The sequence below is a fragment of the Salminus brasiliensis genome, chromosome 6 (genome assembly GCF_030463535.1).
Source record: "Salminus brasiliensis chromosome 6, fSalBra1.hap2, whole genome shotgun sequence".
Lineage (NCBI taxonomy): Eukaryota > Metazoa > Chordata > Actinopteri > Characiformes > Bryconidae > Salminus > Salminus brasiliensis.
This window is the reverse complement of record NC_132883.1, coordinates 46,288,187-46,301,072: the sequence shown is the minus strand read 5'-3', so window position 1 is coordinate 46,301,072 and position 12,886 is coordinate 46,288,187. Positions and strand designations below refer to the sequence as shown.

General features: G+C 44.2%; 1 protein-coding gene across 1 annotated transcript in view; it reads left to right on the top strand.

Annotated features, from left to right (window-relative positions):
- The window catches only part of hmcn2 (hemicentin 2), a 46,210-nt gene extending 34,109 nt beyond the window's left edge, over positions 1–12,101 (top strand). The window contains 24 exon segments of the mRNA XM_072682605.1: positions 94–201; positions 293–427; positions 530–664; positions 769–1,038; positions 1,177–1,367; positions 1,443–1,656; positions 1,878–2,012; positions 2,113–2,303; positions 2,912–2,993; positions 3,075–3,245; positions 3,399–3,551; positions 4,437–4,574; positions 4,652–4,776; positions 4,879–5,119; positions 5,208–5,267; positions 5,711–5,830; positions 6,562–6,696; positions 6,807–6,926; positions 7,690–7,815; positions 7,904–8,032; positions 9,558–9,863; positions 10,361–10,480; positions 10,741–10,867; positions 11,311–12,101. Coding sequence (XP_072538706.1) covers positions 94–201; positions 293–427; positions 530–664; positions 769–1,038; positions 1,177–1,367; positions 1,443–1,656; positions 1,878–2,012; positions 2,113–2,303; positions 2,912–2,993; positions 3,075–3,245; positions 3,399–3,551; positions 4,437–4,574; positions 4,652–4,776; positions 4,879–5,119; positions 5,208–5,267; positions 5,711–5,830; positions 6,562–6,696; positions 6,807–6,926; positions 7,690–7,815; positions 7,904–8,032; positions 9,558–9,863; positions 10,361–10,480; positions 10,741–10,867; positions 11,311–11,683 — 3,905 coding nt within the window. The 3' untranslated portion in view covers positions 11,684–12,101.
- Positions 12,102–12,886: the final 785 nt, after the last annotated feature.

Below are 12,886 nucleotides of genomic sequence, written 5' to 3'. Positions count from 1 at the left end.
AGCCTTTCGTAATGTCCTGCATTCTCTCAGTGTGGACCCTTTTTCTTCATCACTGCTGCTGTGTTGGTAAGAGACAGTGTCTCTATAACGTAGGTGTGCTGGAGATTTTGTCCACTAGCCCCAACCATGCTGGGAGATATACCTGCACTGCCCGCAACCCAGCAGGAGCTGCCCACAAACACGTCACCCTCTCTGTACAGGGTAAGGCTCCACACATTCATTTCAGACAGTTTAGACAGATCTTCAGATATTTGAAGATCACAGATTTTGATATTTGTGTTCCTTTCCTCAGAACCTCCTGAGATCAGGCCAATGGCTGATGAGGTTGAGGTAGTGCTTCATCAGGGAGCTCTTCTGCCCTGTGAAGTCCATGGCTTCCCCAGGCCCACTGTTACCTGGCAAAGAGAGGGTGTTCCCATAGCAACAGGTGTGAACATATGCTAAAACACTATGAAAGTAAGCAGAGATGCTGAGAACATTTTCTGTGTCTCTGCTGTGAAACAGTCAAAGAGTTCAAATTCCTTTTCAGGTAGCAGACTAGCAGTGCTGTCCACTGGAGCTCTGAAATTCTCTCGGGTCACTCTGGGGGATGGTGGCACATATCATTGCTTGGCACAAAATGCAGCGGGTACAGCTGTTGGCAGGACACGTCTCATTCTTCAAGGTGCTTATATGTCCTAGAGTGGGATAAACCCTGGCTGTAATGGTAATCATAAGGCTGAGAAAGTGTTCTGATGTGAATGAATGTTGTGTGGGATTGCATGACAGTGCCGCCGGTGCTGTCTGTGCCGCGGCAGGAGTACACCGCTGTGCTTGGCCAGCCGATCAATCTGGAGTGTGACGCAGACGGCCAGCCTAGACCTGAGGTGATGTGGCACAGGGAGCGCCGGCCTGTGGTAGAAGGGTCCCACGTGCAAATCTTCTCCAATGGAACCTTACACATACCAGCCACGCAGCGCAGCGACTCCGGCCTCTACACCTGCTCGGCCAAGAATGCCGCGGGCAGAGCCAGCCAAGACCTCCGCCTCTTCATTCAGGGTGAGCTGCACTCCCAGCACTGTGCCTCACTGAAGACGGACTATTTGAGCAACACACACTTTCTATCAAAGATCAGATTTATTTGCTGTTGTGTTTTTCTACAGTAATAAAGTGTTGTTTTTTTTCTTTTCCTTCAAGTTCCACCCATGATTCCTGATGGTCAGTCTGAGGTGTCAGTAATCCAGGGTTTCCAGGCACTGCTCCCATGTACTGCTCAGGGTCTGCCAGAGCCAAGGGTGCGCTGGGAGAAGGATGGTGCGGCTGTGCTGAACTTGCCAGGCAAATTCACAGTGCTCCGCTCAGGAGAACTAATCATAGAGAGGGCAGAGGTCAGTACACACACAGTGATTTTTCCTGAATGAAGGTACAAAAAAAGTCATTGTCTGATCTTTACTCTGTCTCAGCCTGGAGATGCTGGTGTGTTCACTTGTGTAGCCACCAACACTGCAGGCTCTGCTCACCACAGCGTCCACCTGTCTGTGAACATAAGGCCGGCCTTCAAGGAGTTACCAGGAGACATGACCTTAAATGTGGGTCAGAGTCTCACCTTGTCCTGCCATGCCCAGGGAACCCCACCTCTTTCCATAACATGGACAGTCAACAGTCACCCCTACCCAGGTAGAGATTAGGGTTAAGGTTAGACCCAATCTGGTGTCCAAACTTTTGCATAAGACCATATCTGAGATCTAATGAAGTCAGAAATGTGTTATTACAAACTACAGATTACCAGTTAAAGTGGTTCCACTCTGTTCTGTTCGGGTCTGCTCTGCTCTGTTTGGTTTTGATAAACACACAAACTGGTGAATTGTGGTTCTCACACTCTGTGATGTTTGTGGAAGGTTCCAGTGTGGATGAATCAGGCAGAAGTTCTTTGGTGATTGAAAACGTGACAGTTAGTGATGCCGGAACCTATGTGTGCACTGCGGAGAACGCTGTGGGCACAGTAAAAGCTCTGTCGCTCGTCCGTATTACAGGTAAGTCATTCACACACAGTCAATTAGGGAGAACAGTGTTAAAATCTTCTAATACAATAACCTCATAACCTCTCCCTCTCTCTCTCTCTCTCTCTCTCAGAGCCCCCAGTACTAAAAGGTGAAGCCTATATGTCTCAGACTGTGTCCAGAGGTGGGCTGGCCATACTAGATTGTCCTTTTAGAGGAAACCCAGCTCCAGTGCTACAGTGGCACAAAGATGATCGCCCCCTGCTGGACTCTGAGCGGCTCCATCCCCTTCACAATGGCTCTCTGGCTATATACAGTGCCATGGTAACAATGAAAACATGGGGTGATTTTGGGGTACTTGGGGTAGTCACAGTAGCAGTGACTAGTACTTGCTGGACAAGTACTTGCTGGATTTAAAGAGACACACTAACTAACACTAACCTGTCCTGAAGGTCAGGTGCAGGTGTGGGTAAATTGGTGGAAATTAATGTATGAATCACAGCTGTTTTTAAATGTAATTCAGTTTCATCATTACTCAAGAGTGCTGAGGTTCCATTCCAACAAAGACAGCTGATCCAGTTCCAGCCCTACAATAACCCTCTACACCCAAGTTATTTCTTTGTCTGGTCATCTTAAGGTTTCTGTATCCGGACAGCTTTAGATGGGCCGTTGGGATCACCTGTGCTTTATTCTGATCTTTCAGTTTAGTGTGAAGTTGCTTTACTACACTGACACTATCTTCAGGATCTACTCTAGTCCTTTTGTTCACTCCTGTGTATGAACTGCTGTCGCAGGACCCAAAACTGAACAAAAAAGTAAACTGGACATTTAACATCAGAACTGTGTTTATAAATACCTACACGGTTCCTACAAGGCTGTTGATGTCCTGTATAAAAATATTCAAAATGTTGTTGATTTGTGTTTCTCACCAGAGTGGGGATTCAGGGGAGTATCGCTGTGTGGCTGAAAGTGAGGCTGGGGTAGGGGAGAGGACCATCTCTCTGAAAGTACAAAGTGAGAAGAGACCAATATTATTACTTCATGTTCTACTTCATATTAGTTCCTCAAATCTTAACTGACTGCTCTGTGCTGCAGTTCCAGGAGGCTTCTCAAACTGGGAGGAGTGGAGACCATGCAGTGTCACCTGTGGGCAGGGCATCCAGCAACGAATCAGAGTATGCGACAACCCAGCACCAACCAATGGAGGCACACCATGTGAGGGTCCAAATGTGGACTTCAGGAAATGCCAGGCACCGCTGTGTTCAGGTTGTTTAACTCATCTTTATAAGAATGAGAAGAATTGTCAGTAGTCCTACTGCTAGTAGTCCTACATTTATATTCAAAGAAAGAACACTGAATAGATTGTAGTCTTGGAGAAGAACACTCACACTAAGCTCTCTCTCTCTCTCTGTGTTGTAGGAGAGACTCCCAGGAGGGCTCGTGGGAGTCTCATAGGCATAGTGAATGATCAGGAGTTTGGAGTGGCATTCCTTGAGGCAAACATCACAGAGAACTCAGAGCAGCGTTCCAGCACCCTGGAAGCCCATGTGGACAATATCCCACCCAGTGTGGGTACGTGACCGATATTAAAAAAATTAACCTTTCTGCTCGAAGTCTCTGTTACCTGTCTCAGGTATTGTTGTAAGAATAGAAGGAACGTAAAGTAAAGGAGAGTAGTGAATGTTCTTTATTAAAACTGAGCAAGGTCATGTTCTTCAACTCAGCATCTTGATAAATAAAAAAAATATTAAACAGCTATCAAGATGCTAGAGCATCGTCAGTAATGTAACATGAGGTATCCTGAGGTCCTCTTTACCATTAGACACCTTCATTCGGGCAACCCTGCTGAGATTAAGCTGTGTCCTGTTCAAAACCTCCTATGAATTATCTCTCCTCATCTGGAAGCATCTTCAGTCCTAACACTAAACCTTGAACGTGTTGTTCTCCACTTTTCTCGGGCTGCCTTGGAGATGTGTTTTTTTTCCCCACTTTTTTCCACCAGGTTTCTCATTTCCAGTCACCACACTATCTAGTTCACACATGATTCTAGTTCTCAGTGCTGGGAGGGTGAAGGCTAGCAGAGCTCCACCACATCTTCTCAAACTGCTGCTAACACAACACCACTAATGCTCAACATGCTTGGTGCGCTCTGACACTGGTCAGGTGGCTGTGGCATGACTGGGGCCCGAACGTGCAACCACCTGATGACCGAGCCAACATTTGTATGCTGCTCCACTCCACACACATGGCTTGATGTGGTCTCGTTTTCACAGAAACTACCAAACCCAACCACCCCATTCTGTGTTTTTTTTTTTTAGCTGCTTCTGTCGTTAGCATCTTTCTAGGGATCATCATCAGTGATGTCATTTGGGGCCCCAGGATGACAATGTTGCTATGTTTGCCTTTCAGAACCTTGTTAAATTGGTATTCTAAGAAGCAACCGTCCTTGTGTTTCAGGCCCTTTGATGCGAATTCTGGTATCTGTTTTTGCTCCCATCTACTGGACTATCGTGTACCAGACAGCAGAAACACACAACGGCTTGTCTGTCAGCCAGGGGCATTTCAGACAGGAGTCTCAGCTGGAGTTTGAGACAGGTGAGAAATTTGAAATTCTTTGTATGTCAGTCCTGAAATCTGAACACATGACAATGAAACGTTCTTAAATCTTGAAGGAGAGATCCTGAAGTTGACTCATGTCGCTAGAGGTGTGGATGCTGAGGGTGTCCTGCTGGTGGACATGGTCATTAATGGTTTTATTCCACCATCACTGTCATCATCCTCTCAGCTCAGTCTACAGGTTTGTTTAAAGTAGAATTCAGTTCCTGTTTGTTGTCTGAAATATGAAGAATTTCTGTTTTACAAGTGTACATGTTTTCCATCTTGCCCATATCTTCTGTAGGACTTTGATGAATCCTATGTGCAGACAGGCTCCGGCCAGTTATATGCCTGGTCCTCCCAAAACCACCTGCAAGACAGTGGCCTGGTGACACTGCGCTGTAATCACACACTGCTGTACGAAGGCCCTGTGGTGCGCCAAGGGCCCCTGCTGCAGCTCCTCAGACTGACAGGCATCAGTGGGATGTACAGTGCCTTTAGCCTTAGCCTCCACTTCCAGATGATGGCTTCACTGATTGCACCAGGTCAGAGAGACCGCTAGGAAATTCAGGGTTCTCCAGTGTTGCTGTTTACTGTTTTTGTAAAAGCTTCTGTTCTTCTCTGGCTGTTTAGACGAGGATGGAGAGACCTGCCCTAAAGGATTTGTCTTGGATAAAGCCTCGTATTGTGCCGGTAGGATGTTTATTTAACCAGAAATCAGAGAACTGAAATGCCTTACATTTTTGTGCTTGAGGGTTGGAACTACAAAGAAAAGGTAAGACTGCGGTGCAGCAAACTCAGTTATAGATAAAGTGCATCACAGTGAAAATTGAGCTGCTCCTGAGATTCCAAAACATTTGCTTGCTTACCTGTGAGATAAAAGGAAACAACTCACCTGGCTGTAAAACAGCTGAGCAGCCAACTGACTAAATGGGTGACCATGAATTAAAATGGTTGTAGTCCCTATATTCTTCACCTGATTTAAAAGTAAATACTTTGATGAAAAGAAGCGTAATGCAGTTAAAAAATGAAGCAAATGATATTTGTAGTCATGTTGGGATTCTGTAGAAATTCTTCTGTAAAACATTCATTCGAGGGGATTTAATGAAGTGGTTTGCTGTTTGCGGATTTGGCAGATGAGGACGAGTGTGCTGCGGACTCTGGCTGCTCTCACTCCTGCACAAACATCATGGGAGGCTTCATCTGCACTTGCCCCTCTGGCTTCAGCGTTTCCACCCACTCCAACACCTGCCAGGGTCTGCTTACACTCCGCCAAAATAGAACACTACAAACACAAACACATTAAACAGAAGATCCAAGTGTAAAAAAAACTGTTTCGTTTGAACAAAGTTTTCTTTACTAGAAAAAAAAGTTTGAGGTACTTAAGTCTTGTGATGATGCCCAATTGTCCTGATGGTGGCACTATAACGCCAAAGCACCAACTTTCGAGGTCCATATCTCCTACACCGTATGACATCGAGACAGAATTCTTTTCCCTTATGACTAATATACATTACCAATATAATCACTTGAAAAAATATATAAATAGCCATTGAAAAAGTTATATAGTCAATTATATGCATAACATACACTGTCAGGGTAGAGTTTACATATGGACCTATATATGCACACAGGCTCACGCAAGCACTACTTGCATTAGGCTTAAGTGCACACAACCCTCCTACAGAAACACACACACATGAAATCAGGAATACACACACAAGGTATGGCTATGGGCAGAGTAAGTGATCGTACAATAGGACACTCACACAAACACTTTCACAAGGCCAAGAAGCTCAACTCCACAATGTTGACATCTAACACACACATGCATTCAAGCACAATCATATTTACACACACATATGCAGACACGCATGCTCAGAAATGAACAGGAATGGTAATGGCAATACTGTAGACTAGAGAAGCTGTGTGCCTCATTGGGCTAATGTGTTTATATTTTAAAGGTTTTTTTCTTTGTGTTTTTCAGATATAGATGAGTGTGAACAGGGATCTCACATGTGCCATTCAAACCAGCAGTGTGTAAACACAGTGGGTCGGTATCGCTGCCAGGCACAGTGCGGACCTGGGTTCAAACCCAGCCCGGTGGGCAGCAGCTGTGAAGGCAAGGGAGATCTTTCCGCCTTCATTCATAATGAGTCCTGAAGAAGATATGTCTGTGAACCAAACTTAATGATTTTATTGATTTTTAGATTGAATGTTTTTTCTTATTAGATGTGAATGAGTGCCATGAGTCCTCAGTGTCTCCCTGCCATCATCTGTGCTTCAACATGCTTGGCTCCTTCCGCTGCTCCTGCCACCACGGCTATCAGCTGGTGGGACATCGCTGCCTCGGTCAGTAAATTTCTTTAGGGGTCTTTACCTGGAAAGGAGGGGGGTCTTTACTAGGGGGCATTTAAACCACCGTGGGAAAAACACTCCAACATGTCTGTTTATTCTAAAGGTTCGGAGCAGTAGTAGGCATGGCATCATGGCTGTGTGGTGAATTTGGTATACAGTAGAACCGTCTCTTCATCATGTGACTCAGATCCAGCATGATTTAAACACGCTCCATCCACTGAGCAGACAAAGTTTCTGAAGTGGAGCAACACTGATAAAGTCTCAGTGTAGTCAGAAGGATTGTGTAACGTGCCACACAAAGTCAGATGCTTGCGGACATAAAATGAAAAAGGCTTTACTGTAAGGGCTGTAATACAAAGCCATGGTCAAAAACCAAGCAAAGGTCAATTCCAGAAAGCAGAGTTGAATAATTATCACCAGTGAGACTAAGACTAGGTAAAACTGTACTGTTCTACTGTATCTGTTTATATTCACAGTGAAATCACTTACTGTAACTAAACATAGGGTCATTATCCCAGAAAGGAATTAAGACTAGTCCTGGACCACACAGCATTGTGAATGGAGATAATCTATTGAAAATATATATATAAAAATAAAATATAGTCCATGACTAGACTTAATGTCTGGTAAACTGACCCCTAATGTTCCTCTTAGCTTTAGATGATTTTCATTTCTTCTGTCTGAACAGCTGTCATTGAGTTTATAATCTGATATACAGTATAATAGATATGTGCTGTGTGTGTGTTTGTCCGATCAGACATAAATGAATGTCAGCAGAGTGTGTGTCCAGCTCACCAGCAGTGCAGAAACACAGAGGGAGGATATCAGTGCTTTGACAGCTGTCCTATAGGCCTCACCCAGGCGGATGGTGGGGTGTGTGTAGGTGAGGAGTGTGTGTAATCTGTCCTTTCAGGGTGTTTTTCTTGTATTAAATCTGTCTGGAATTAAATCCTCTTGCTGGTGGGTTGTAGATGTGGATGAGTGTCAGGACGGAAGTCACATGTGTCGCTACAGTCAGATCTGCCAGAACACTGTCGGCGGATACGCCTGTGTGTGTCCCAGGGGCTACCGCTCACAGGGTGTTGGTCGCCCATGTGCAGGTAACATATTCATTTATTATTTATTGGTCCAGTTTTGTCCCAGTGGGCTGTGTGTATGGTCAGGGTGTAGGGCCAACTAGACCACAGCAGATAACCCAAACACTACATTCTAAATTATTATGCAAATTGGAATTGGAGATTTTGAACATTTTTAGTTTTTTTAATGAAATTCATAGTTTTGTGTCTCAGGGCTCTTTGGATCACTTGTGATAATTAGTTTGCCAGATGAGCCAAATTAAAGGCAATCTTTTCACATTATTAGTCAAGCCACACGTTTCCAGCAATAAGAGAAAAAAAGGGGCTCTCTGCTGCCGAAAAGCATCAAATACTTGTGCAGTGCCCTGAACAAGGTATGAAAACATTAGATATTTGAGCATGATCATCATACTGTGAAGAGAGTTGTGGCTGATTCAGAGCACAGGCAGTTTTTATAAAGGAGTAATGAGCAATGCTTCTGACAGACAGATTCATCGGATTAAGAGAGCAGCTGCTAAAATGCAAAAGCAGCAAACAGGTATTTGAAGCTGCTGGTGCCTCTGGAGTCCTGCGAACCTCAAGTTGTAGGATCCTTCAGAGGATTGCAGTCACACATAAACCTACTATTCGGTCACCCCTAACCAGTGGTCACAAGGGTTAGGGTTAGTGTGGGTTACTGTGGCAGTGTGCCCAGACATACATGAAGATTAATGTTCAACTTATCTTGTTTACTGTGAGTGTCGTGCAAGCCTTGAAGGATGAAGTAGTGGATGGTTGGTGGATGGCCACCCATGTCCCAACAAGGCTGCAACATCAGCATGGAGGTGGTTGAGTAATGTTTTGGGCCAAAATCAGAACCAGCTTATCTTATTAAACAAATTATTAATAATAAAATGGTTTTATTCTGTTTATTCTCTTATTCTACATTTTATTTAGATTTTATTATTTTGTGCATGGTGGCCTTGAGAGTCCTAGCTAAAATGTGTTATTATTGTTATTTATTTTTAAATAATTAATGATGAAATTGTGTGCAACTATAGTGCTGCAGATGGTTATGCCCTGACAGACCGCTTCCTTTATGACGTAGCAGGAGTGACTGAGGAATTGCGGATTTCTTAAACCTTAACCTGAGTCGTTGAAGGGGCAGTGGTGGCTCAGCGGTTAGAGCGCCGGGATATCGATAACAGGGTTGTGGGTTCGATTCCCGGGCTCGGCAAGCTGCCACTGTTGGGCCCTTGAGCAAGGCCCTTTACCCTCTCTGCTCCCCGGGCGCTGGAGTTGGCTGCCCACCGCTCTGGGTGTGTGTGTGTACTCACTGCCCCTAACACGTGTGTGTGTGTGAGTGTGTGTTCACTACCAGATGGGTTAAATGCGGAGGACACATTTCGCTGTACAGTCCACACTGTACAGTGACGAATACGTGCACCTTTATCCTTTATCCTTTATCCTTTAATGAAAACTAACACATGAAGCATGTTATAAAACTCTGAACATCACCATGTAACATCTGTTCATTAGGCTCTAATCAGACTTCCTTTCTGCTGGGCAGACATTGATGAATGTGTCCAGACACCGAATCCCTGTGCCTATCAGTGCCGGAACGTGCCGGGCAGTTTCCGCTGCGTTTGTCCACCAGGCACCGCATTGCTAGGTGATGGGCGTTCCTGCGCAGGGCTGGAAAGAGGGCGTGTTCTCTCCAACAGCACCAGGTTCCGGGCCAGACTGCAACCGCAGTTGGTGTCCAATCTGGGTCGACCAATCCTGACAATGTTTCAGGCCGAGCATCAAGGACCCTCCCGCAGCCCCAGGCATGGATGTTCCCCAGGCTTCACCAATAAGGATGGCACCTGTGTGGGTGAGTAGCCCTATCACACTTTGGGCTGTATTCACACAGAGTTCTCTAAAGTTCTGACCAGGGTTTGGGTTTTTCTGATTTAGGTTCACACAGTTCACTGGTCAGATATTAGTGCCACAAAGGTGATGTTTTTGATTGCTGATGTGCATCTTATCTCCAGCAGCTCTGCAATCAGTGCACCCTTCAGAACAGGTGTGCTTCTGCTCCCTGAAGGCAAACACTGAGGAGGAACCATCAGAAACCCTGTTTTTCAACTGATGTTTACAAATATGATATTGTATTTGGAGTTGTCCTTCCCGGATGAAATACTCATCAGACTCTCAGTAGCATAACAACACCATATCAGTGCTGTAGCAACATCTAAACATTCAGAAGATAATCAAGAGACTTTTAGAGTCTACTGAATTCAGCTGTTCATCGCCGGAGAAATCACTGATCATCTAATGGGTCTAATGCAGACCATTTTAACTCCACAACCATTTTCTTCCTCCACACAGATATTGATGAGTGTGTGTTCAGAAAGCCATGCCAGCATGAGTGTAGAAACACAGCAGGAAGTTTCCAGTGTTTGTGCCCTCCAGGATACCAACTCTTACCCAACAGACGAACATGTCAAGGTGAACTTCTTCATTTTCGTAACTGAAGAATGCAGGTGTTTCTGAACCCCAACACAGACCTGGTGTCAGGACCAGTGCAGTGTTAAGTGATAAACTTGATAGTGACACTATTGTAAGATTCACGCAGTATTTTACTGAGATTTTCTGTAAAATGTATAAATATGATCTCTGAGATTAGGGAATACGTTGAGTGAAGGAATGCAGGATTTGTAGTAAAGTTAAACCTGACCACTGAAAAATGATTCTTTCAATTCTTTCAGATATTGATGAATGTGCTGCACAAGAAGTACAGTGTGGACCGAACCAAATGTGCTTTAACACACGGGGGGGTTACCAGTGTGTGGACACACCCTGCCCTAACAGCTACCAGACAGGAGGAAGCCCAGGGTAAATCATACTTTTTCCCTGAATCAGCAGTTCAGCTCTTAACTAAATGAAGTAGTAAATAAAAAGTAAACAGTGGCATGTTAATAGATCTGCTATTACTGATAAGCATAATTAAGGATTGCTGTAGAAGGAAATGCTGGTGAATTTATTTTATTATTTTATCTTATCTAGAACCCATTGAGTGACTGTGGGTAATACATTAATACAAGTAAAAATACTGGAATGATATAACCGTACTGTATTCAGATCTACACTAAATACACGGTTATCTGTACCACCCGGCCACCTTGTTGCCTTTTTCAACAAGGTTTTTGTCACATGGGCTGTGTCTGGACCTAATCTTTAAAATGTTTTAACCTCTGGAAAATACTGAAAGAAGGATTCTTTTTTAAATTGTGTGTCTTTATAATAAAAAAACTGACTAGCTGTCACGTTGTATACAGGACCTGTTATAGACCCTGCTTTCCGAACTGTGCTGCTGGAGCCTCGCCCCTCCTGCTACAGTACAAGCTACTGACTCTTCCACTGAAAATCCCAGCCCAGCACAATGTGATCCGTCTGTCAGCATTTTCTGAGGCTGGTGTTCTGCAGGAGCGTACGTCCTTCGTCATCCTGGAACAAGATGGTGAGATTAAAGGCCAGCTGTTTGGAATTAAAGATGAGACTGGAAGGGGCATTATCTTCACCAAGCGTTCTTTAGACCAGCCAGGCCTGGTCAGGCTGCGGGTACAAGCAACCACACTGTCTGAGCATGGCCGCATCACGTACCAGAGTATATTCATCATTTACATCTCCGTCTCCACATACCCGTACTGACCTCAGCTCAGCACTGCTAAGAGGAACACTTTCTGCTCTCCTTCCACTCATCGGTTGAGGGAAACCAGATAAACGGATTGGTTCCTACACAGTCACAACAAGAACTTGAAAAATAAAAAATGCTTCCAGCCATGTTCAGTATTATCGTGGACCACAAACCATGGCTGTCTGTGCACAGGATGACCCTCCCCACCTTTTCTAACTTTCTACTGAAAACACAGTACGGCATATTTTATACTTTTTATTCCACAAACACACTGGTTACTGTGGGGACTGATAATGATTATGTCTGGACTGACTCATTTTTGTACAATGTTTAATTTTACAAGCAAAATGAACAGCTCTTTATTTAGCAATTGAGAGGTGTGTGAAGCCATTGTATCAATTTTTTCTAGAAATAAAATGCATAATAATTGTTTATTACTTTACCTTGATTTCATTGTTTCTGTTGGAATCTGCTTTTAATTATTTTTATTATTTTCCTCAAAAGATTTTTTTATGTTTAACAAGCAAGTAAAGCAGAGCTCAGAAGAAATGGGGAGAAAATACAAAACAAAACTGCAAGCCGAGCTTGGGTGAATAACGAAAGGGGGAAACAAAACACGAAGCCTAGATTGTGAGCAGGCAGTATGTACCGCCTGCCACCAGCAGGGGGCCTGGCCAGCAAAGTAGGAAAGCAGGTGGGGTTGGAGCAAAGAACTCCAAGCCCCAGAATTCCCAGCGGTAATCAATGCTGACCAGACCCACCTGTGTGGCACGGTATAAATACACCCAGCCAAACACACTTTCCTGTCGCACCTTTGTAGAGGGGCGAACGGTAACAGTGGGTTTAAGTTGTGAACAGAAAAGAGAAAAGCAAAAGAGTTGCTGTCTTTAGTTTGAGTAAACATCACTCCTGGTTTTTCCTTTGTTTGTTTTCTGTGTTGCTTAAGATCAGTGTTTATAACACCACAAGAGGAGTAGTTCCATTTGATCATAATAAAACAAACTTTAACTGCACTTGAGTCCAAACCCCACACCACACCGTAACATAGATAGGATCAGGATAACAGAGAAGACCATGTAAAAGCTCGTAAGGAACACAGGATTTTTGGAAACCTGGACTGTGCAAAATATTGGATGAGTTGTCCCTGGCCAGTTCTGGGTAGATTTTTTTTTTTGGCCTGTGTGTATGCATGTGCAAAATATGGAGATAAGGGGTGT